A 24,723-nucleotide genomic window follows, 5' to 3' on the forward strand; every position below is an offset into this window, starting at 1 on the left:
TATGAAGATAAATCTACCCTCAAATTACGACGTTCATATTTATATTCATAGATTTGGAGTTAGTGTTTACTGGCGTCACAAAGTTTTTTGAGCGCCTTGATTTGATCGCGCATGCGCACATCGCGACAGACCGCTTCCCACTCACGCATGCGCAGTTACAAATCCCCAGCGCCACAAGCGGCTGTATCAGTAGCTCGGGTCAGCCAGCCCAGTCAACAGCACACCTCGCTGTCTTTTATTCCATTTTTCTTAAATTAGCCACTTTAAGCTTCGCGATACCGCCCCCAATTTCAGCGTCGGTACGGAGCCGCCAGGCCGGGACAGAGTCGGAGAGAGAGGCCTCGGCAATGGAAGCGCTCGGACCCGGTAAGATATTAGACAACTGAGAGGCGGGCGTTAAGCAGAAAGAGCCCCGCATGTGACTCTTGTGCTCAGGTGTGCGGCTTCACTGGGGGCCGCGGCTGCACTGAGGCCTCGACGGAAAACAAACGGAGGCCCACCCCATGTGTCGCTCAGCGTGACGTTATTGACGTGGAATGAAATTCTTTTCTCCTACGTCGACTGTGTGCGCGTGTGTATTTAATGTGTTCTGCAGACATGCCCGTGTGCTTGTGTTTATGTGAGGCACGCACGGCTCGTCGTGACGGAGCTGGTATTGTGTGAGTGGGGATTTAACTAGGACCTCATTCCTTCCTTCCGCGTCGTAGTATCTTCACGTTGATGTTTACACGTTTCTTTATTTCGAGCAAAAACGACATTTTTGTACAGTGACACCAGGCGATTTGGTCGATGTTAAGCAAATTGTGGCACATATTTTCACGCCAATATTCTCGAGCCGTTTGAATTTTGAGCGATCGCCATCAGGACAGTGTGCTTGCTCTCCGGACTGCCTCCGTCGGGGGCGGCGGGGGGGGGAAGGGGAAAGGGAAGGTTTGAAACAGAAAATGAAGATATTCTAACGAGTCGGTGGCGATTCGATAAGAGAGTTTAGTGGTCGTGTTGTTGCGCCTGGCTCCTGGCTGGCCAGTAGCCATGCGCGTGTGAGAGCACAGCGGGAATGGTTGGATGGCGCTTTTAACCATCACACGGCTATAGGCATGCTCCACATTACTCATCTGCTATATGATAACAAAGCCACTTCCCGGCTGTGCAGTTGTCTGAAGGAAGCCTCAACACTAGGCGATAACAATTACGAGCAGCGCGTTTATTTATTTATTTATTTTATAAACACACCCTTCCTCTTGTTTGTGACGGACTGCCTTTGGTCTAAGCGAGCAATTGGACGCTTTGTGGAGAGCATATCAACATTTTCTAAACCATTGTTAGATCACCCACAAGCGAAGAAGAGAGGGGGGTCATTACAGTAATGCATCTGTGCTTTTTTTTTTTTGCAGTGGAAATAAAGTAACAAATGGTTATGTGGAAGGTGCAAGTGAATGAAAAAAAAAAAAAAAAAATCAATTGCAATTGTGCAAGTATCCACAGGTGTGTGTGTGTGTGTGTGTGTGTGTGTCGGCACACCATGGGAGCTTTTAAGTTTTTTTAAATTTTTTTAATTTTTATTTTTTATAAAGAAGTGCTAGTTGTTTACCTCGACTATTATGCAGATTTTCACCAAATTTTAATCAAACGAGGTATGCATTTTGGCAATTTCAGCAAACTAGCCTTAGGTCTGCCGCACACCAAGCGACACGGCAGCGCGCAGCTCAAGTTGACCATCGTGAAAAAATAAGTTGGCTTCTCCCTAAGACACAAAGCTATTTGAGTACCACATATCTACTGACGAACTGCAGTGGAAGAGCTTCAACCCTGTATTCGGTTTTGAGGCGCCACATACAGTATGCTTTTCTATTTTACTTTTTATTGAACCACAAAAACATGGCATGCTTGTCAAGAAGCAGATTGCCGCAAAGATAGGAGAAGATAAGACTAAATATTTTGATGGGCAGTGCAAGCAATGATTGATCACCCCTTCACAGACTGCACACGAGCATTTCAGCAACAGACTCTAGGTAGGTATAAATGCAATCATAAATATAGTTTTTTTGTAAAAGACAATGTGTACGTACACTGAATTGGTGAAGCGGCCAGCTGGGTCTGGTTGTAATGCTTAGTACATGAAAGTGTATTTTTTTTATGAAAGGCTGAAAGCTCATGTATATTTTTGATTGGCTGTTACACCTGCATGCTGTGATGTCATTAAAATATTGAATCATAGAAACACTAGTGGCTGACTGTGTCAGTCACTCACAAAAACTGGTTTCCGATCACTGCAGAGTGTACGGACACTCCAGCCGCATCGCTTGCTGTGCAAGCGTGCCTAAGATCAGTGGTCATTTGATCTGATCTTTTGTACAATTCTAAAATCAAACAAAACCTCAGAGGAACTGTTCTAAAGAAAGCCCCAAAACATTTAATCCACAATAAAATGCTCACCATAAATAATGTTTGCTCGGTTGCTCATATTTACATTTTTAGCATCTTATCATTGTAAAGGCAGAATTTAGTGCTGCTCTTGTGTTTGATCTCATATTGTGACAAATAGATCCATTGGGTAATTTTGTAGATTCATGAGGAAATTAGAAGATGCAAAATTGCAAATAAACTTTTTCTGATCAAGTTGGGGCTTCTTCAAATAGTTTATTGGTAAAATTACATACTACTTGAGTAATATACCATATAATGAGGAAATTAGACCACGGGTGTGGTTAGGGTGATAACTGAGGCAAATAAAAGTTTAAAAAAAAAAAAAAAAAAGGAAGGTAAGTTAATGGTCATGAGTGTGCACAAATGTGTTCCAAAACCATTGAAGCAACCAAATGAAGCTTTTTTTCACAGTCCAATGGCATTCCTTAATCCAGGTATTTGCAGGTGTGGGCGTCAGTTCTGTTCAGTCTCTGACTCATCACCAGGCCTGACCATCATCCTCATGCTCAGTACAAACCCAGCTGTCCAACTGCTTGATCACACTGTGGTTACCAGGGACACGTCAACATTAACATAATAAATTTTTACCTTTACACTGCATCACTGCACCTAGAAGTGTGGTAGAAACCAAGTGTTCATCAACCCGCATGCCAATTTGCACCTAACAGTACAGTTTGGGTCAGGTCAGCGGCATGCAATTGGAAAACCGCGAACGGTACAAAGATAACTGCGCGGAAACCTGTATATAAAGAGACTGTAGAAAAACAACACCACACAAAATGTATTATGTTCTCAATGCTGTCCTTTTTTTACTCCGTTCTTATTTGTTGCATCCATTAGCAGATTATAGAATATCACCCTATTGACATGGGCTCTCTTTGCATTCCGCCTACACTCCCCATGATAGAAATGCAACCCAGAGTCAGAGCTGAACTGTACCACTTACCGGTAAACTAGCCTTATCTGTGGTGGTCGTTGGACATTAGGTGGCCATTTAAATGCAAGCTGAATGATGTGCACTGACTACATAATCAGCAGAAAGATTGTGGAATTTAACGTGTAGGGAAAAGCCGTTTTCACTTTCATTCTAGCACAAAGCAGGTGAACGCTTAGGTTGGAGTATGTACACAAAAAATAATTGTATTGTTATTGTTGCTTATTGGGATCATATTTTGTGATGAGCCATTCCTGGACTTTTCCAAGTAGCAGCATGGCAGCTGAGGAGGCGATACATAGGTGTAAGCTCTTTTTTTTCTTCTTAATGGAAGAAGAGGATGTCAAACGTTTTGCCTAATGACTTGTGCTTAAGTTGACATACCTTGGCTGAATTTGTAAGATGTGTGGTGATCAGGAACAACACAATACAGTTTCATTTTATTTTCAATGAGATTCAAATTAAACTTCAAGGTATTTCACACAATCATTAAGCAAAACAGCAAAAAAGAGAAAATAATGAGATGATCACTGTTCAGTCATATTTTCCAAAGAATTGCCAATATTTCACAAACTCTTCCTGGGCATGTAAATTTATGTGCCCAACTCTAAATAGGGGATTAGAGTTTGACTGGGTGAAAGCAGGAAACGCTGTCCTTCAATTCAGTCCGCTGCAAATTTTTTGGGTGTGTCAAGTTGGCATCTGAGATCTTAAAGACATACTGTAGTCATATTCCTAGTTGTCTGCCAAAGATTTGTCCACAACAGAGGAGGCAGTTTTATTTGGAGCCTATTATTGCAACCTCATTTTGTTGAGTAACATTTATAATACGTAGACTATCATAAAGGCGGCACGGTGGACGACTGGTTAGAGCGTCTGCCTCACAGTTCTGAGGATCAATCCCCAGCCCCGGCTGTGTGGAGTTTGCATGTTCTCCCGGGCCTGCGTGGGTTTTCTCTGGGCACTCCGGTTTCCTCCCACATCCCAAAAACATGAATGGTAGGTTAATTGACAACTCTAAAATGCCCGTAGGTGTGAATGTGAGTGTGAATGGTGGGTTTTTTTGTATGTGCCCTGCGATTGGCTGGCAACCAGTTCAGGTGTACCCCGCCTCCTGCCCGACAATAGCTGGCACAGGCTCCAGCACACCCGCGACCCTTGTGAGGCGAAGCGGCTCAGAAAATGGATGGATGGAGCATCATCAACACTGTGGTTATCTACCATAATTCATTTTTAGTTACAATAGGCTTGAGATTTTCTTACCCTCTTTGATGTACAGAAACATGTTAAAACATTATCCAATGGCTGTATTATTCATCCATCCATCCATTTTTTTGAGCCGCTTCTCCTCACTAGGGTCGCGGGCGCGCTGGAGCCTATTGTCAATTAACCTAGCATGCATGTTTTTGGGATGTGGGAGGAAACCGGAGTGCCTGGAGAAAACCCACGCAGGCACGGGGAGAACATGCAAACTCCACACAGAAGCTTGAATTTACACTGCGGTGCAGCACATTTGTAGTTGAGTGGTAAACTTAAGCTTGCAGGTTAAGACAAAAGTGTGCAACAAGACTACCACATATTGTACAGGTAGTACTTTATAAAGAGAACACTTGAGAATAAAGGAACCACACATTGTCAGGAAGGGTGAGTCACAGGCAGACAGTCATACAAAGCTAACAATAGCAAGGCAGCTATCAAACTACTGCTACTATAATGGAAAAGTCTTTAGCTGGGCGAAGGGGAGGTCATTTGGGGCCCACTCTTGATCGGGGCATGCAGGCAAATGGGTTGTGGTGGAGCAATGGGGTCTTGATTGTCTGTGCTCTCGTGCCTCACTTGCTAACTGGAGCGTGTGGCTGCATGGAGTTCAGCAGGACCCCCACAGTCCTTTAGCTGTCAGTTGACAAAAGCATTAAGCAGACCCCCCCCTCACCACCCTACGCCACCCTCCTTCAGTACCACAAAGCTGATGATGCTGAATGTCTATGTGGTCATGCATGTCCAATGAATTCGAAATTCATCGAAACATAGTTATCATATTTAGACACAACTACTATCAAAACGGATTCGTCTTCCCATTTGGATGTAATTCCATATTGATGAGAGGGATTAGTCAGTATCTGGAGGAGGGAGCTATGTTAAGGCAGCAAGATTCACATCATTAGATTCTTTTTTATAAAAATTGTTATACTCTAATTTGACTCAATTCAAAAACTGGGGACATACTGTCGAAGATCACACAATATGGGGCAGTCATCTTTTTTTTTTTTGGGTCATTTTTTTTTTTGGTAGTTCTGGCTTGATGACAGAATGAGGGGCCCTACTAAAGGCAAGAAAGGGACAAGTGTGTGCTTCAAAAACTCATCACTGCAACGCTGTATTTACCGGTAGGTAGGATACATTGACTGTGTGTATACATATACACACACACACACACACACAAACTATCAATTGGATACCACTGGACACAAAGCGACCACGGCGAAGACCAAAAAGTAGGTGGATAGATGAAATCATTAAACACACCGGAATACAGTGGCAACAAATTGCAAAATGTCGTAGTAGTTGGAAATGTGAAGAAGAGGCCTTCATCCTGCAGTGGATAGATAATGGCTGATGATGAAGATGATGATATATATACACACATACACACATATATGGAGATATCTGCGCTTTATGTACCAAGTGTTAACGGTAATCCCAGACTCGGCGCGCCACCCCTCCATATGGTGTTGCTGCTGTCTGTCTGAGTGAAGCTTGGGCTTTGTCTCAATGTTTGGGGTGGGTGCTTTCGTATGTCTGGGTGGAGCTGGGGGTGGGCTGAATGGTAATTGGAGGGCATTGTTTCGCTGGCCCCTCTTTGACCCTAGTGGGTCAGGGGGCAGAGTTCTGGAGAAATCACAGCACGTTTGTGTGTACGTGCGTGTGCCGATCTTCAGTGCATTCATGCAGGTGACACTAAAATGGTTAAGCCAGGCATTGAGACACACTTAATTGAAATTTGACATTCAAATTATATATTGATCATGACGTTCATAGTTTCCCCCCCCCCCCCCCCCCCCAAAGCTGCTTCAATAGTTGATTCACTGAATTCCTATCATTCTTTTATGTGCAGTGACTGAATTTTCCAAAGGATAATCATTATTTGACTTACTGAAGAATGATCACTCTTCCTTCCTGTCTCCAGGTCCGCCTGCTGCCCCTCCCTCTCTGTTCCAGCCTCCGCGGCGTCCCGGCCTCGGTACGGTGGGGAAACCTATCCGTCTCTTGGCCAACCACTTCCAAGTGCAGATTCCCAAGATTGATGTCTATCACTATGATATTGACATCAAGCCTGAGAAACGGCCGCGGAGGGTCAACAGGTAGCTTTGCTTTGCCAAAATGCACTGTAATAAACTTTGATGCATTCCTCCCCAACAATGGCATTGCGTTGAATAATGATTTATTTATTTTTTGGTACAATTGTGACTGTTGCGTCTCAGCACCCATTTGCTTGCTTTCCAGAGAGGTGGTGGACACAATGGTGCGGCATTTCAAGATGCAGATCTTTGGAGACCGACAGCCTGGTTATGATGGGAAGAGGAATATGTACACAGCGCATCCACTGCCAATAGGGAGGGACAGGGTTGGTATCCCACACATGAGCTCCCCTTTTTTTTTTCAGTATAGTTGCATCGCCGGCCATTTCTTGAAGGCAAGGCAAACCTGGCTCCTACTTGAAATAACCTGTTATTATCCTTTTACTTAAAACTCTGCTTGTTCCTTTTGGAAGTATTGACTGACAACTGTGATGTGCAGTTGATTCACAGGTATGTCCTGTATCTAGGCAATGATAAAAACATTAATTGAGCAGTTATTCACACATTTGAAATGGGCACAGAAGTCAAGACGATCAAACGTGTCCAATAATAGAAATGAAGAATTGAAGTTCATCTGACAAAATGTACGGTAGTCTAAACCGCATTGTGCTTCGAATGAAAAGTATCATAATACATGCTGATTATGCTTGTTCTTAAATTTACCTACATTAATAAATAATACAGTTGTCTCATTATATAGCTTTAACTTTGACCTGAACTAGTTTATAAACATGCTGTTTTGGCTGTGGTGCTTAACCTCTCCAAAACTGGAAGTTGTGAATGACTCTAGCATTCAAATGTGTATGAACTGGGTTTCAATGTTCACTGATTGACTTACCTTGAGTTTAATTTCATCCGTGAGCAAACCAATTGAAAAGAATCGAAATGCCATTAATCTGTTCCAGCCCCCGAAACCCACTGTTGGCACACTGAGCTGGGAACCTCTTGCTGACGCATGCAGGTCCGGCGGCCGGGAGAGACATCTTTCTTTGGCGGTGGTTGCGTTCCAAAAAAGCCGCTTTACCATACTGCGGCACGCTGTTACATGCTGTAGAACTGGAGCGCCATCCCCCTGTACTGTGAAGCAGAGCATTTCCCGCTCGTCAAGAAATATAAATAAATAATTGAATAAAAACATGCAATACAGGTATGTGTCGGCACATGGCCAGCCCCGCCAGCGAGAGCTCACCAGATGCCGCAGCAACCCCGTCACTTTCCAGAGTTTCCTAAAGGCAGAATCTCTCTTTCTTGGCAGCCATAATGAGGGCTAATTTTAAGCAAGGGGAATGATGTTTATACTGGGTGAAAGAGCGAGAGCAAAACTGAGCTGTCTGGGTGGATGCCAAGATGAGCAGTTCATCAACCCAAATTTGTTTTGTACTCTGATTTGATAGTGAAATGAGGTTCCACCTTAATTACCTTTCCCCCCCAACATCACTCAAGTGAAAGCTTAACTGGAGCTTGTTTGTACCTTAAATTTTGGCTGGCAGCACAAAGCAAAAAATTGATCAAGCGTTGGCTAGTAACTCGAAAGACTCGTAAAATGGGGTTGTCGTAAATCCAAGGTACCTCTGTATGTTTCTTCATGGAAAGTGTTGTGTTCTGGTTCTTTTACTCTCCCTCCTTTTGTGCCACATTAAATCTATGGTTATAGAAGATCTCCCCTTCAATTTTTTCATTTTAAGGGTTGTGCTTCTTTTTGACATTCACATACTGTAATTGGAGGTGTGTGTTGAAAAGAATTACCTTGTCGTTTGTCAACTGATTCACAAAATCTTGGTCCTTTTGGTGTTTATTACTTGTCTTGCTCATCATTCATACGATAAATTTTCCTCCATCTCATTGCTTTTATTTTATTGCTTTCTCATTGCTTTGTTTTATTTGTCTTTCATGCTTAGGTGGATCTAGAGGTGACCCTACCTGGGGAAGGGAAAGATCAAACTTTCAAAGTGTCGTTGCAGTGGGTGTCTGTGGTCAGTCTTCAGATGCTTCTTGAAGCGTTGTCCGGTCACCTGAACGAAGTCCCGGAGGACTCCGTTCAGGCTCTGGATGTCATCACGCGGCACCTCCCTTCCATGAGGTCTTCATTTATCTGTCTATTGCAGTACCTTTTTCAATATATGTGATAGGCTTATTGCTTTCAATGCTATCTTGCATCCTGATTTTAAATTGTCACACACAATTTCTAGCCTTTAAACCTATAGACATAAAACTTTAAACCTATAGAAATCAAACCTGACTGCTACAATATTACTGTATATAATACCAATACAAAATCATTTGACAGTTTAACTCTACACTATCACTCTCTTTTGTCTGCAGTTATTAGATTTTTGTTTTTAATGTCCACAGATACACTCCAGTGGGACGGTCATTCTTTTCTCCTCCCGAGGGCTACTACCATCCTCTGGGTGGAGGCAGAGAAGTTTGGTTTGGTTTCCATCAGTCCGTCCGTCCTGCCATGTGGAACATGATGCTCAACATCGATGGTAAGGCTGTGCCGGAACTCTTTGGGTGACGTAAAAGATTTCACTGGACCATTACTATGGAAAATACATTTTTAATTTGTTATTTGGGTTTTTCATTTTGCCCCCCTGTTATACAAGCTACCTTTCATTATGCTTAGACTGTGCATGACCTTGTTTTGTCATGTTTTTGATTGATGATTTAACATTTTTATTATTATTTTGTCCTAAGAGTAGCTTAAACTAATTTATAGACATGGTCACTTTTTGTGAACAATGTTTGCAACTTATCAATTATCAAACGTGAAAGTTTGGTCATTGTGCTCCAGTAACCTCCTAAGTAACTCATGCTCTATGGAACCTTTTTGCTATTGCTATATTGTTATTATTAATGAGGCCTGATAAGTGCAGAGGATTGTGGTGGTTCCATTCTGCAAACTCAGATGCACTATTTAGACCAAATTATCATTCTTGAAATAGGACCTTCAGCCTGATGGCAAGCCGTTTTAAGCCTCCTAAAAACATCTGTACATATTGGTGCTGCATTCCTTCTTGCCCGTTCCACTTGAGCCCATGCTCAGCCTGTGATATTTCATGCATGAAATTGTTCTGGTCATAGTAGCTAATTAATGGGGACCAATGAATAATGTGGTATCTCTCTTACCCTCCCAGTGTCGGCCACTGCTTTCTACCGTGCTCAGCCAGTGATTGAGTTCATGTGCGAAGTTTTAGATATACAGAACATCAATGAACAGACCAAACCCCTGACTGACTCGCAGCGTGTCAAATTTACTAAGGAAATAAGAGGTGAGTGTTAGCTAAATATTGTCATTTTAAAGGCTTTATTATGAGATGGCTCTGTATTAAGTCACCCCCACAGTATTTGGTGTACTACATTTATAAACAAAGGTCTAAAAGTATTATAAATTATATCTTTAAAAGAACATTTGCAAACTGCAGAAATGAAACTGCTATAGGAATGTTTGACATTGCTTTAGTGCTGGTCAAGATCATTGTTCTTCCAACTAGCTGGCTGAAAGTTTGTGGAAATTGAATTGCACTCCTTTTGCATTACACTTTAGCCCATTTTTCTTATGTTTTAACAGGCTTGAAGGTGGAGGTCACACACTGTGGTCAGATGAAGAGGAAGTATCGTGTGTGCAATGTTACGCGCCGACCAGCCAGTCACCAAACGTAATTCACTTCCAGCTATTGTCATTTTGAACCACTACTTTCAAGCTTTTTGTGTTCTGCACATTTGTATTAACAATAATTTGACTGGTATGTGTTTCGTTTCATTTTATCCACATTACTGTTTTCATGACAGGTTCCCCTTACAGCTTGAGAATGGCCAGGCAATGGAATGCACAGTTGCTCAGTATTTCAAGCAGAAGTACAATCTGCAGCTCAAGTATCCACATTTACCCTGTCTGCAAGTAGGACAGGAACAGAAGCACACTTATCTACCATTGGAGGTGAGAAAGAGACCGTTTTTACACTTAAACATCATAAAGAAATTTCAGTGTTCCACCAAAACTCCTCCTAAATGACCGCTCCCTTTTTGTGCGTGCACGTGCAATGTAGGTCTGTAACATAGTAGCTGGCCAACGCTGTATAAAAAAACTGACAGACAACCAGACATCCACCATGATCAAAGCTACCGCTCGCTCCGCCCCTGACCGACAAGAAGAGATCAGCAGACTGGTGAGTGAATATCTATGTTGCCTCTTGATGTTGCTCTTTGGCCTTTACTAAGCACACTATTGGTTCTGCTAATATGAATTTTGCCCTTCTGTGAAGTGGTATTGGAGCTGTGAGAATTCTTTTTTACCACTGCAGATTTTTGTGTGTGCACAGACTACAGGGCAGTATGTAACAAACAGTAAATTTCAAAAATCTTAACTTCACTGTTGTTCAAAAGACAACTTTTCCTTCCAACTGGAACATAATTTAGTTGAACACCTATGCTACATACATTATCATAAACAAGTGGGCAAAGCCTAAAAGTGGTCATTTATGGCAGTTATTCCCAACCACTGTGCCGTGGCACAATAGTGTATTACATCAGTATTTATTGACTACAATTGTTTCTCTGTTCATCTATCTATGCCATTGACATATAGTTAGAGGCAGAACAATTAAATGTTCATCCACCAGATGGCAAAAGGTAAAATTAACCCATGTATGTACCTGTTGAATTTCATACAACAGAATAATAGCTTTGTTCAACTAAACAAGCCCAGATTTCACACTAAGTAAATGTGTGAATAAATTGAGACCAGATCATCGTTATTTCAGTATGTATTATTTTTGTGACTTTATTATTTGGTTTTAAGCTGTAAGATTTTTGTAATGTCAAATATGTGTCACGGTTGGGGAAACACTGTCCCTATTTTCCTTTGCTTCTTTTGTTCTAATCTCCTCCTCACCTTGCCCAGGTCAAAAGCAACAGCATGGTTGGGGGTCCTGACCCGTATCTGAAGGAATTTGGCATTGTGGTGCATAATGACATGACTGAGGTGACAGGACGTGTGCTCCCAGCGCCCATGCTACAGTATGGGGGCCGGGTGAGTACAGACACAGGGAGGGACTGTGGCAGGGTGAGTACCGGGAAGGGGTTATACTCTTGGGTTACCAGCCTAATGAAAAAGGCATTGGGTGGGGGGCATCTGAGTGAATGTTGGAACATCGGGCTTTTCTTTCCAGGTTTGCAGGAGTAGTCTTATTGTGTATACATTAATGCTCACATTTTCTGAAATTGTCACTAGTTGGTAATTACTAAAAATGAACACCAGACAAGCACATAACAGTAGTGGGATTGATATATCAAGGCCCTAACAGCATGCAAACGGAATGCAATTCCTTACAAACTAACTAGTGCTGCAATTAAATTAACTAGACCTGTAAGACCTGGAACTAGCTCTGTGTGGAGAAATCCTGTGGTGAAGTTCAAGCAGTCTCAGTGTGCAGATCCTCTAAGCCAGGGGTGGGCAATTAATTTTCCAAAGGGGGCATGAGAAAGTCGGACAATTGATGTGGGCCATGCCAAAGGGCTCAATTGTATTCCATATTAATTTAATTTATTGAACTGTTCCAGCACAAAAGGCATACAGATCCACCGTTCTGCATGACCATGCAGCTGAACAGGACAGCTTTAAAAAAAAATTATATAATGCATTAAATTAGTTTAATAAGCTCCTATTTGTGTAGATATGTTCTTAGGAAATGAAGATAATTTCCCCACATTGGGAAAAATTAGCAGTTACAAACAAAAAATTCTGCTGTACGTAAGGTTCCTAAGAGCACAGTGGCCTCCATAATCCTGAAATGGAAGACGTTTGGGACGATCAGAACCTTTCCTAGAGCTGCCTGTCCGGCCAAACTGAGCAATCTGAGAAGAGCCTTGGTGAGAGTGGTAAAGAAGAACCCAAAGATCACTGTGGCTGAGCTCCAAAGATTCAGTTGGGAGATGGGAGAAGGTTCTAGAAAGTCAACAATCACTGCAGCCCTCCACCAGTCGGGGCTTTATGGCAGAGTGGCTCGACTGCAGCCTCTCCTCAGTGCAAGACACATGAAAGTCCGCATGGAGTTTGCTTAAAAACAAAAAACAAACAAACAAAAAACACCGAAGGACTCCAAGATGGTGAGAAATAAGATTCTCTGGTCTGATGAGACCAAGATAGAACTTTTTGGCCTTAATTCTAAGCGGTAAACACAGTGGCCTCCATAATCCTGAAATGGAAGACGTTTGGGACGACCAGAACCCCACCTTCCGTCCGTCCGGGGGAGAAGAGCCTTGGTGAGAGAGGTAAAGAAGAACCCAAAGGTCACTGAGCCTGAGCTCCAGAGATGCAGTCGGGAGATGGGAGAAAGTTCTAGAAAGTCTACCATTACTGCATCTCTCCACCAGTCGGGGCTTTATAGCAGAGTGGCCTGACGGATGGCCCGCATGGAGTTTGCTAAAAAAAAACACCTGAAGGACTCCAAGATGGTGAGAAATAAGATTCTTTGGTCTGATGAGACCAAGATAGAACTTCTTGGCCTTAATTCTAAGCGGTGTGTGTGTGGTGAAAACCAGGCACTGCTCATCACCACTCCAATCCAGTCCCAACAGTGAAGCATGCTGGTGGCAGCATCATGCTGTGGGGGTGTTTTTCAGCTGCAGGGACAGGACGACTGGTTGCAATCAAAGGAAAGCTGAATGCAGCCAATTTCAGGGATATCCTGGACGAAAGCCTTTTCCAGAGTGCTCAGGACCTCAGACTGGGCCGAAGGTTCACTTTCCAACAAGACGATGACCCTAAGCACACAGCTTAAATAAAGGAGTGGCTTCAGAACAACTCCACGACTGTTCTTGAATAGCCCAGCCAGAGGGGGGGGCTTAAATGATTTTAGCAAATGGCTACAATATAACAGAGTGAAAAATGTAAGGGGGTCTGAATACTTTCAGTACCCGTTGTATGTGTTTATTTTTACATAATTTGGGCTTCCAGCTCATAAAACCCAGAATATCAGGAATTCAAAAATTTGAATACTGTGAAGAAATCAGGCCATAAATGTTTTAAACTGAGTGTCACACACTCATCGACTAAACTCAAAGCACATGCACAGTTTTCACCAGGTGTCATTAAATTGCTTCAGTTTGGTTTAGTTGTCTCATTTGGGTTTAATATGGGGAAGACTGCAGACTTGACAACCGGCCAGAAGACCATCATTGATACCCCCCATAGGATGGGTAAGCCACAAAAGTTCATAGCTAAGAGGCTGGCTTTCATTCGGGAATCAAGGTCCAAGGGTTTGGAGGAAGACTGGTAAAGAACATAACCCAAGCTGCTTGAGCTCCAGTGTGAAATATCCACAGTCAGTCATGATTTGGGGTGCAATGTCCAGTGCAGGTGTTGGTAAACTCTGCTTTCTTAAATCCAAGGTCACCGCAACTGTCTACCAGAATGTTTGAGAGGCCTTAATGATTCCTCCTGCTAAGGATCTGTATGGAGATGCAGATTTCATCTTCCAGCAGGACCTGGCTCCTGCCCATACCACCAGAAGCACCAAAACCTGGTTCGATGCCCATGCCATCACAGTGCTTGACTGGCAAGCCAACTCACCGGAACTAAACCCCATTGAGAATCTATGGGGTATTATCAAGAGGAAAATGAAGGGCACCAGACCAAAAAACAAAAGAACTGACAGCAAGCATCAAGGAAATCTGGGCTTCCGTAACTCCCAGGCAATGCCACGGCGCATCGAAGCAGTGATTGAAGCAAAGGGATTCCCGACCAAGTATTGAAGATTAACCTATCGTTTGGAAAGTACCATATTTTAATTGATTTAATGTGACCCTGATTTATTTATTTTTCTACAAAAAAAATGAGAAGTAAATGGTGATTTCGTCACAGTATTGTAATTTTTTTGAATTCCTGATTTTGTGGGTTTTATGAGCTGGAAGCCCAAATTATGTATCATAAACATACAAATAAATTGGGGGGCCGTGAATCTATGAAAGTTTAACTTTTTGAATGGAGTTATGGAAATAAATAAACTTTTCCATGATATTCACATTTTTTGGAAGGGGTCAGGACATGTTTAATTTGCTTGCATATGGGGTATGTGGGGGAAGGAGAGAATTAGGAGCTCTAATCACGAAAGACTGCTGCTTCACCCACTGAATCTCAATTCAGCCATCTGGTCCGCATCTGGAGAGAGCCAGGAAAATTGGATGATTGATGTAGACTTTAAATGTTTTTATGCTCATCAATGTGGAAATTGTAATGCCGAGATATATACATCCACATTTGAACACTATGGCCTGATTCATATTTAAAGATGTTAACTTACACCAGTATCCTCATCCTTGGTCGAAAGGCTGGATAGGGATTCAAGGATTGTGAGTAAGAGGGGGTGATGTGAATGCGTTGCCACCAGGATGTCAATGAGACTTGTCACCAAGCAATGAGTGTCCAGCAGTAAAATCTTTTTCAAGTAAATGGAGTGGCAATTTGGCATTCTTACAGGCAATAAAACGCCCTGCAATTCTGCTGACGAGCGATAAAATCCTGATCTCTCTCTCTCTTAATGTTGGGAGAGATTTCCCATTTTGTTCTGCGCTCGGTTTGCAGGTGTTCACATTGTTTGATTTTTAAAGCTCAACACAGCAGTCTTTCTTCCACTCTCAATTGAACAGTTGGCCATTTGCCACCTGGGACAGCAAATCTAATTGGCTTCCAGCCTTCTCTCATTGCTTGGAATGAATGGTATACATTGCATTTTCAAACTGCATGCTGATCTGATGTTTGTGTGCTTATAAGGCCAGGTTTTTTCAAAAACTACAAGAAACACTCCCTGAAGTTGCTAGATACACATGAGATGGGAAAGCCTTTACTCTTCCTCATCTGTAACAAACGCTATGATTTAGTTTCTGTTACTGACTTATTCCTTGACTAACATTTATGTCCATAAAACTTTAATACAGCCTGTTAACCAAGTAGAAAGCTTCTGCCCTTTTGTATTTGTATTTACAACCACACTGAATTAGGAGCAAGAGATTCTGTTTACAAGTCATGCCATGAAGCTCGCAGGAATTTAGTAGGAAGTCATACAAAAATATTAAGCATTTTATATTTAACAGCTCTACACACAGTGACAGACTACAAACATTTTTTGAGACATACACTATTTATCTTAGTTTAATTAAATTAAAAGGTTGCCTGTTAAAGTAACATGAAAGTCTAAATGTTGTAGTTGTACACATTACCCTGCATCAGTTTTTATATGAAGTCCTGCAAAATTTCCGTGACAACTGGCAATATGATGATTTGGGAAACAGTAAAAGCGTTGAATGTGGCTATATCTGTTTGCCTGTTAAATTAGCGCATTTTCACGACCATAGGGCGCACCATATTAAAAGGCGCAGTCTCAGTTACGGGGTCTATTTCTGTATTTAACACATACATAAGGCGCACTGTATTATTGGGCACAGACATGGTAAAACATACGGGAGCATGCATGCACCCATGCTAAAACAATGTTTTTAAAAAGGCAGCGGGAGCAAAACTGAGTTCGATTGTACTTTATTGAAGTATTTAACAATGTACTCACGTTATTTTTTTTTTTATCAATCCTCATCCACAAATCCATCAAAGTCTTCGTTTTCTGTATCTGAAATGAACAGCTGGGCAAGTTCTCCATCAAACACGGCAGCTTCCCTCTCGTTATTGTCGGAGTCAGTCTCGTTGCCGTGCAGCTTCTCAGAAATGATGCCGGCTTTTACGAAAGCTCAGTGCAAGCAGACACGTTAGCCCAAGCATCCACAATCCATTCACAAATTGTGGTGTAACTCGCCCGGCGCTGCCCCCTAGTCTTAGTAAAGCTGTGTTTGCCATCTGTCATCCATCGCTCCCACCCCGCTCGCAAGTTCACTTTGAACACCCTTTTTACACCGATGTCCAGCGGTTGGAGTTCCTTCGTCAAGCCTCCAGGAATGATGGCAAGCTCCGAGTTATTGCCCTCAGTGGAATGGTGACTGTAGAGACGCTTCTCCCGGCTGTTCTTTGAGCATTAATCCATTGCTTGAGTTGGTCTTCCAAATCTTGTTTCTGTGGAAACTCAGCTTCGTCTTCTTGACTTGGCGAAGATCGTTTTCCTGCTTCCTCCACTTGCGAACCATGGATTAATTGATCTTGAATTCTCTCGCGACTGCTCAATTCCCATTTTGGAGAAAATTTAAGACTTTTTTTAAGTGCGCCTTATGGTCGTGAAAATACGGTATGTAGTAAACCTTGTGTATCGGCTCATCCAACCGGGGGGTTGACTAAGAAGGTAGGGACTCTCTCCACAGAATAAAACGGTAGCCACGCCCAATCAGGGCGTGTGGGACATGAGGGGGAAGCAGTTCTATGCTGGCATCGAGATCAAGGTCTGGGCTGTGGCCTGCTTCGCACCACAGAAACAATGCAGAGAGGACTTGCTCAAGTGAGTGCCAGAATGAATGAATCACAAACATTCAAACATTGCTTGCAAAGCTTTTAGTCCTCTTTAAAGCCTGCTTGCTACAGGCTACATTGTTTGTGCTTGATGGGAGTGCCTTGGATATCTTCTGCTTATTGCTGATCGCTAATGAGCTTGGCTTAATTTTGGTAGGAGCTTCACTGACCAATTGCGTAAGATCTCAAAGGATGCTGGGATGCCCATTCAGGGCCAGCCATGTTTCTGTAAATATGCACAAGGAGCGGACAGTGTGGAGCCCATGTTCAAGCACCTCAAGATGTCTTATGTGGGTCTGCAGCTCATTGTTGTCATCCTGCCTGGCAAAACGCCAGTCTATGGTAAGCGCGCTGTGTTGTTTCTAATTTTATGTCACAGTGCATGAGGTAAAGCTAAATGCTTTATGGATGAGGCATAAAAACATTGTTACAGTAATTGTTTTTTTTGCCAATTGGTTACCTCTGTATTCTTCTCCACAGCTGAGGTGAAGCGGGTGGGAGACACCCTCCTCGGCATGGCCACCCAGTGTGTTCAGGTGAAGAATGTAGTAAAGACGTCCCCACAAACTCTCTCCAACCTCTGCCTCAAGATCAATGCCAAGCTGGGAGGCATCAACAACGTCCTAGTGCCGCACCAGAGGTCTGGAGCCTATTCATTTTTAATGTCCCCGTTTGGTTGAATGTTAATACAAATAGAATTGTTGATCAGCTTATGCAACAACTATTGTGCGAGCTGCTCAATTTAGAGTCATTCAAAGTCACTGTTGCATTATTGGCGCTTTCCAAATGAAAATGGTGGCTAACTGCAGACTTTATGCATGTCCTGATACACCAGCTTGACATTTACGCTATCCACTAGTTACAGTAGGCCATGTACAGTACTTATCTTACTGTGTCGCTGAGAAGCGACATTGGGGAGCGCCTTTGTTTTGGTTGCCACCATGGTTCTTTTGTCAATCAACTCATCCTTTTTTAGTTCATATATGAATAGGTTAATGCTGTACAACTGGTCATAAATTGCAGCTTGAATAAATGACGAATATTTTTGTGAAAAAATCAGCAGTCGTGTGGACATTTTCTTTGTGACTCCGGCTCACAAACTGTAAACCTTACGTTGTATAACATGAAACTAAGATAGTACTGTTCCGTTTGGCACCTCGGGATTATTTTGTGGCTTTGTGGGCTTTCAAAATTATTAAAAACAAAACGCACAAATCAGCTGAAAATTGCTTAATTGGCATCCAATTTCCGATCACATGATCAGAGTGGGTCAACTCAACTCACCCTTTATATATGGAGCACTTTTAAAAAAACAAAAAAAACAAACAGGTCTTTTGTTCCATAGACGTCTTGGTTTAGGTGAGTTTTATGACTTATTGAAGCTCCATAATTTTGGGACTTGTGATTAAGTTTTTGTGTTTGTCTTGTTCAGGCCGTCAGTGTTCCAGCAGCCCGTCATCTTCCTGGGTGCAGATGTCACTCATCCTCCAGCAGGTGATGGGAAGAAGCCATCTATAGCGGCAGTGGTGGGCAGCATGGATGGCCACCCCAGCCGTTACTGCGCTACAGTACGAGTCCAGACGTCCCGGCAAGACATGTCACAGGTTTTTAAATGCTTTTAATTTGCAGTATCATAGAGGAGAGTCAAAATCTTCCAATATTAGTAAGAGTATTCCGTTACAAGAGAGAATTAGTCCAGATGTGAAACTTGGAGGTGGGTAAATTGTATTTCTTCTTTTTGTGCAGTTTGACTTTCTTAAAAAGCCTTTCCCTTTTTAAAAAAAACAATTTCTTTAAAAGAAATACCATTCTTCTTTTCTAAATGGACATATGTTTATGGGCTTTTATAGGAGCAGCTCTTCAGTCAGGAGGTCATTCAAGATCTTACCAACATGGTGCGGGAGCTACTGATCCAGTTTTACAAATCCACACGCTTCAAGCCCACCCGCATCATCTATTATCGTGGTGGTGTGTCTGAAGGCCAGATGAAACAGGTGCCATATTACATGTATCTACTATGTCTTCCAAATGATTATGCATGTAGGATTACATAAACATTTGAGTTTTAGCTTTTCTGAGGATGGTTTTGCATGTATGGCTTCCTCTGTCTGTTGAGATCCCTGATATAAATCGCAAACGGGTTTGTTTAGGAAAATTACATAAGGAGCTTGTTCCACATAATTAAGTCACAGTTTTCATGTAGTATAGGGTAAAAGTAGTATTTTCTACTGCTACACTGAACATTTCAAGAAAATGTAAAGGAGATTGTAGTGTTAAAAGTGGTGTGTGGGAAAGCAAATGGGTTTGTTCAGATAAGGAGGTTTCTGTCAGGCAAATGACGGGTTTGTTTAGGAAAATTACATAAGGAGCTTGTTCCACATAATTAAGTCACAGTTTTCATGTAGTATAGGGTAAAAGTAGTATTTTCTACTGCTACACTGAACATTTCAAGAAAATGTAAAGGAGATTGTAGTGTTAAAAGTGGTGTGTGGGAAAGCAAATGGGTTTGTTCAGATAAGGAGGTTTCTGTCAGGCAAATGTATCATTAAAAGAGAAGCTGCTAAAAAGCCACTGATGAGATGAGAGTATTTGAAGCTAATGGTGTCTCTAGACGCGGGCTCGTCTAAAGGCTTCCTGTCATGCATGAGGCCACCCCTGACCTGGAAATGTTTGCAGTGGGCTCAGAAATACATGACAACTAATTTTCAAACATTTGTATTCACTAATCAATGAATGCCACGCTACTTTCTAGATGGATGGAGTTCTGGATTGTGATTGGATAGCCACAATGTTGCTGTTGTCATCATTACTAGTTGGTTGGGGGAAAAAAAAGGAGAAAAAACTCCTACCTAATGTAATTCTTCATGGTTAAAATTTTCTATCAGTGTAAGCACAGAGTAATTAGGAAATCTTGCATGGCTAATAATTTGGAACACTTTTTGTTTAGCTCAGTTTGATGATAAACAATGCATGTTAATAAGCACATTAGTCATTTTTCATTTCTGAAGATGTAGCAGATTGTAGAGAAGCCCTTTCAGTGTGTTAAATCTTTTTATGAATGGCCCTTTTAAAAAAAAATTGTGAAACATTTGCAGGTAGCGTGGCCGGAGTTGATTGCCATCAGGAAAGCGTGCATCAGTCTGGAGGAGGACTATCGGCCTGGCATTACCTACATTGTAGTCCAGAAACGCCATCACACTCGTCTTTTCTGCTCTGACAAAGCTGAGAGGGTATGTATGGCAAAATGTTTGTATTTTAGTTTATACTGTAGTTATAGATGGTTTCTTATATACAACTTAATTATAAAACTTGTATTCTTGCTTTCTGTCTGTCACTTTCAGGTTGGGAAGAGTGGTAATGTACCAGCTGGTACCACTGTGGACAGCACCATTACACATCCGTCCGAGTTTGATTTCTATTTGTGCAGCCACGCTGGAATTCAGGTGAGGCACAGGATCACGCACATTGTATATGAGGGGGGGGGTAAAATGAACCAATTAAGGTACTGTAATGCCCTCACCCTTGAGCAAGCAGAGCCACAACTGGCAATACACTTTCTGCCGTTTATTGAACTGGACAAACGGTCAAATATAAAATGAAAACACTGGCAAAGAGCTGCTGTTGGCCCAAACATCTACCCAGACGATCACAATGAACTAACCGGGCCCAGCTCCTGACATCACTCGCTAGGCACGCATCAAACACACGAATACTACAGTACGTTGCGTAATTGTACAGCTTGGTCATGGAATGAATTAAACGCATGTCAAGGTACCACTGTGTACACATTTGATTTAGTCCTACAATAACAATGTCCTTGACCTGCATTTCTTCAGGGTACCAGTCGTCCATCTCACTACCACGTCCTGTGGGATGATAACTGTTTCACGGCCGATGAACTGCAGCTTCTCACCTACCAACTGTGCCACACCTATGTCCGCTGCACACGCTCCGTCTCCATCCCGGCACCCGCCTACTACGCCAGGCTGGTGGCTTTCCGTGCCCGATACCATCTGGTGGATAAAGACCATGACAGGTGAGGTCGTAAAATGTCGACCCAGTTCTGTCCTCTGTCCGAAATTGTTATTTTGCATCACCAGACTAACATTTGCCTTTCTAAACCTTGTTTTTGTCTTGCAGTGCTGAGGGGAGCCATGTGTCAGGCCAGAGTAATGGCCGTGACCCCCAGGCTTTGGCCAAGGCGGTGCAGATCCACTATGACACCCAACACACCATGTACTTCGCCTAAACTAACGAGCCTATCTGCCCGTCCACACGTGGACATCCATCCCGTCTGTAGTTTTATTCATTATGAGCTAGTCTTTCTTTGTCGTCTTGTTTTTACCTCATTATAGTCGCTTTTAATTTTCTTAAATGTGCACCAAAGTGACACTTTGATGGGATTCTGTGTCCAGTAGCTTTTTATTGAAACACGCTAAATCCAGTATTCCCAGTCGAGTCTCCCTTCTTACCAGCAATTAAGCACTGCAAACCCCAGGGGTTTCCATTGCACAGAAGAAAATGACAGAAAAATAACAAACAAACAAAAACCCACACACACATACTACTAATTGAGCCATTATTTTGTCTTTTGTTTTTTCCTATCTGAATGTCTGCACTCGTGTTTTTGAGATATACTGAGCAATGGAGTGTTTTGGCACCACTTGTGTCGACGAAGCTCTTTCGCTCTCCCAGCTAAGCAGGACTCTCATCTACTTTTACCTCAAAGCCCACCAGGGCAAAATCTGTCACAAGGTCTTGGGTTTTATTGGGTGGTCGGGAGGGAACTCTACATGAAGAGATGGAGTGGCGGATGGGGGGTGGGTGACCTTTTGAGAATGAATATATATATATATATATATATATATATATATATATAAAAATTGTTTTTCCTTTTTGAGTGTTCAAACGTTTTCCTCCTTCAGTCTTTTACAAACGAGGTGACCTGGGTGTCCATACCCATTGCTACTTTTCTCCAATCTTTGCGAAAGAGTAGCCGGTGTACGCGTGCGTGCGTTTGTGTGCGTCTCTGTATATACATGTCATTTTGTTTGATTGTGTGTGTTTTTGTGTGCACATGCTTTCATGGCAGGCCACTGAATTGTAAAGGGAAATTGAGGAGTTAACTGCTGTAAATACCTCAGATTTGTTGTTTTTATATTCTCACATACAGTACATATAAACATATATTTACATCTAGAGCAGCTTTGAGAGAAATGACTTGCCTCATGGAGGCTTTGTGGGTTTCTAGCAGTCCAGGGTCACTTAGCGATTAAAATCAAGTTACACTTTGACTGACGGGTGGGATTTGCACACGTGCTCGTTCAAGGCTGGCGTGTCAAACTTCCAACTTTCCAGTAGTAAGTGACATGTTGCCTGAGGAAGCTGTGATATCTGAGGTCTGGCCTGTGACAGGCTCTGCATTGGGACCTGTCATTTGGCTAAAGGCATTAAACGCAGCACAGCAGTCTTATCAGCACTTCTTTCTGTGTGAGTGACAAATAGGATTTTTCTTGGGACCTGATGAGCTGAAAGATTTTATGATGACACTGCTGGACGTTGTTGTTTTGTTTTAGATCTTTAGTAGTGATTTCTAGGGCCAGAAACCAGAGTATTTTTATTATAATTGTTTTTTCCTAAAGGTCTCATTTGCAAATGATGGCCAATTCATTGCACTGACCCGGGACGCTAGGCAAGCAACAGAGGGCACTCTCAATCTCTATTACCTTTATGCATTTATACATACGAATCAACAAAGCAGATTTGTAAAATTTTAATATAAGGATGTTTTGTGGTTATCTTAAAAACTGTTGTTTAGAATTTAGTGCTACCATTGATGTTGTTAATAGTGGTGGTCAATGTTGTAATTGTTGTAATTGAATTTTTAAAGTTAGTTGGGGTGAAGTAGTTCAGGGGTTACAGGTCAAGGCTGGTTGAGCGTTTGGTTGGAATTTTTTTGTAGCATCTCTGCTAATGGCGAGAAGACGTGGGGACCCTGGAAGGGAAAAACTCATGCTTCCATTGTTGGTCTGAGGACAACTTGAAGCTTAGTGGTAAATTGGGGCTTCCGTGTAGCACTCCAGAGTGATAAAACACATATGCCTCGTCGTGTCACTCTTGTCAGTTTTGACCAGATAGATGGAGACAATCAGGGATTGTAATTGTAGTCAAGCTATATTGGGGGATTTGTTTTCAAACGGTTTGCGATAGGCAATGAGATTTTTTTTTTTTTTTTTTTTTTTTTAAATGGTTTTAGTTAGTCTGTATATTTGATGTATACCCCTTTTACTCTTAGTCTTTGCTATACAAGTGTAAGCTTCTTAATCTCATGAATTTTTAACACTGGATTGAATGAATTTGACTTTAGCATGAGCACTGCCCCCCCCCTTCACTCATTAAACCATCACCTGCCTTCTGTAGTTGCACTCTTGAGTGTTGCTTCTGGATAGCGGGGAGTCGTGGGAAAGCAGTCGCCGTGCACGCCTCATCAGGGGGGTACAGCTCAGGGTAAAAACCTTTTGTAATAAACCACCCGTAAAGCAGCAGGTTTATTATGAATGAGTTTGAGCACTTACCTGATGAAGGCGTGTGCGTTGGCCTTTAGATGAGAGTAGAAAGTGCCAGGTGAGGGTTGTCCAGACATTACATGCAATAACTTTGGAATTGTGTGAAAGGAGGCACTGCAAGGCAAATCAGGGGCTGTGGTTTAATGTTCATCTGGTCTTACAAATAATTTTATTATTATTATTTTTTTAATGACGCTTAAGTCTGAATTATCATGTGCTGTTTGTAACATGACCGCCCAAAGCAATATATAAAATGTGGAAAAACAAAGCTGTAATTCTTATTGTGGTTTTTGGTTGGCTGTTGTCCTTGTATTTTTTCCATGCGTTTCATTTGCTTGTATCAATCAGTGGGGATGTGCATTTGGTGGTAGTTACGTAGGGTTTAGACAATTTTCTTTTGACTAGATTTTGCTCGCCTGCATGCCACATTGTTCTCCTACTAAAAAAAATAAAAAAATAAAGAAACCTTTTGGAATCATATTTATAATGATAAAGCAAAAATGTTTTTTTGGTGTAAATGTTTATCATTGACTTTTTAGGTTACCAATATCTGTTTGAGCTTATGTTTTTGTTTTCTTAAGATTCCCACACAATGTCAATTTTGTCTATTGTAAGGTGAAGACCTATGTGGGGGTCTGCTCTTTGGGTCGCGTTCAAACGAGGTACTTTCTTCAAACATGGGCCCGTTCAAGAGCAAACCCCTCTCCTCTTTGCCTAGTTACGGTAGTGAGGCTCCATATTGTCTCCTTCCTGGTTTATACCTGTGGCCAAGCTTCTTTTTAGGGTGTCTGTCCTTTTGCCATGGCAACACCCCCCTCATAAAAGTACAGAAGGGTTACCTCTTTTTACCTATGATTTATTTCTATCCCAAAGGGGAGAGCATGTAAAACTGTTAAATTCCCATTATCACTTTGTTATATCACTTAATGAAGTTCTTTCTGTATTTTTATTTTTTATTTTGGAAGGAGGGGGTCGTTTTAGCTCTGCTCT

General features: G+C 42.1%; 1 protein-coding gene across 4 annotated transcripts; it reads left to right on the forward strand.

Moving 5' to 3' along the window:
* Positions 1-176: 176 nt before the first annotated feature.
* On the forward strand, positions 177-24,001 carry ago4 (argonaute RISC component 4). Of its 4 annotated transcripts, none has more exons than XM_061664251.1 (19): positions 177-366; positions 6,549-6,723; positions 6,866-6,986; positions 8,619-8,800; positions 9,073-9,209; positions 9,858-9,992; positions 10,292-10,379; positions 10,513-10,660; positions 10,770-10,889; positions 11,624-11,785; positions 17,008-17,156; positions 17,325-17,509; positions 17,648-17,807; positions 18,600-18,771; positions 19,018-19,161; positions 20,263-20,397; positions 20,509-20,610; positions 21,004-21,203; positions 21,308-24,001. In XM_061664251.1, the coding sequence occupies exons 1-19, from the start codon at positions 348-350 to the stop codon at positions 21,414-21,416; spliced, it is 2,643 nt and encodes an 880-aa protein (XP_061520235.1). In that variant the 5' UTR covers positions 177-347; the 3' UTR covers positions 21,417-24,001. The 4 variants fall into 4 exon arrangements, with proteins under 4 accessions (XP_061520235.1, XP_061520237.1, XP_061520234.1 ...); XM_061664253.1 differs by having other exon boundaries at positions 17,023-17,156; XM_061664250.1 differs by lacking the exon at positions 177-366 and having other exon boundaries at positions 6,630-6,986.
* Positions 24,002-24,723: the final 722 nt, after the last annotated feature.

This window comes from Phycodurus eques, chromosome 20, assembly GCF_024500275.1.
Source record: "Phycodurus eques isolate BA_2022a chromosome 20, UOR_Pequ_1.1, whole genome shotgun sequence".
NCBI classification, from domain to species: Eukaryota; Metazoa; Chordata; class Actinopteri; order Syngnathiformes; family Syngnathidae; genus Phycodurus; species Phycodurus eques.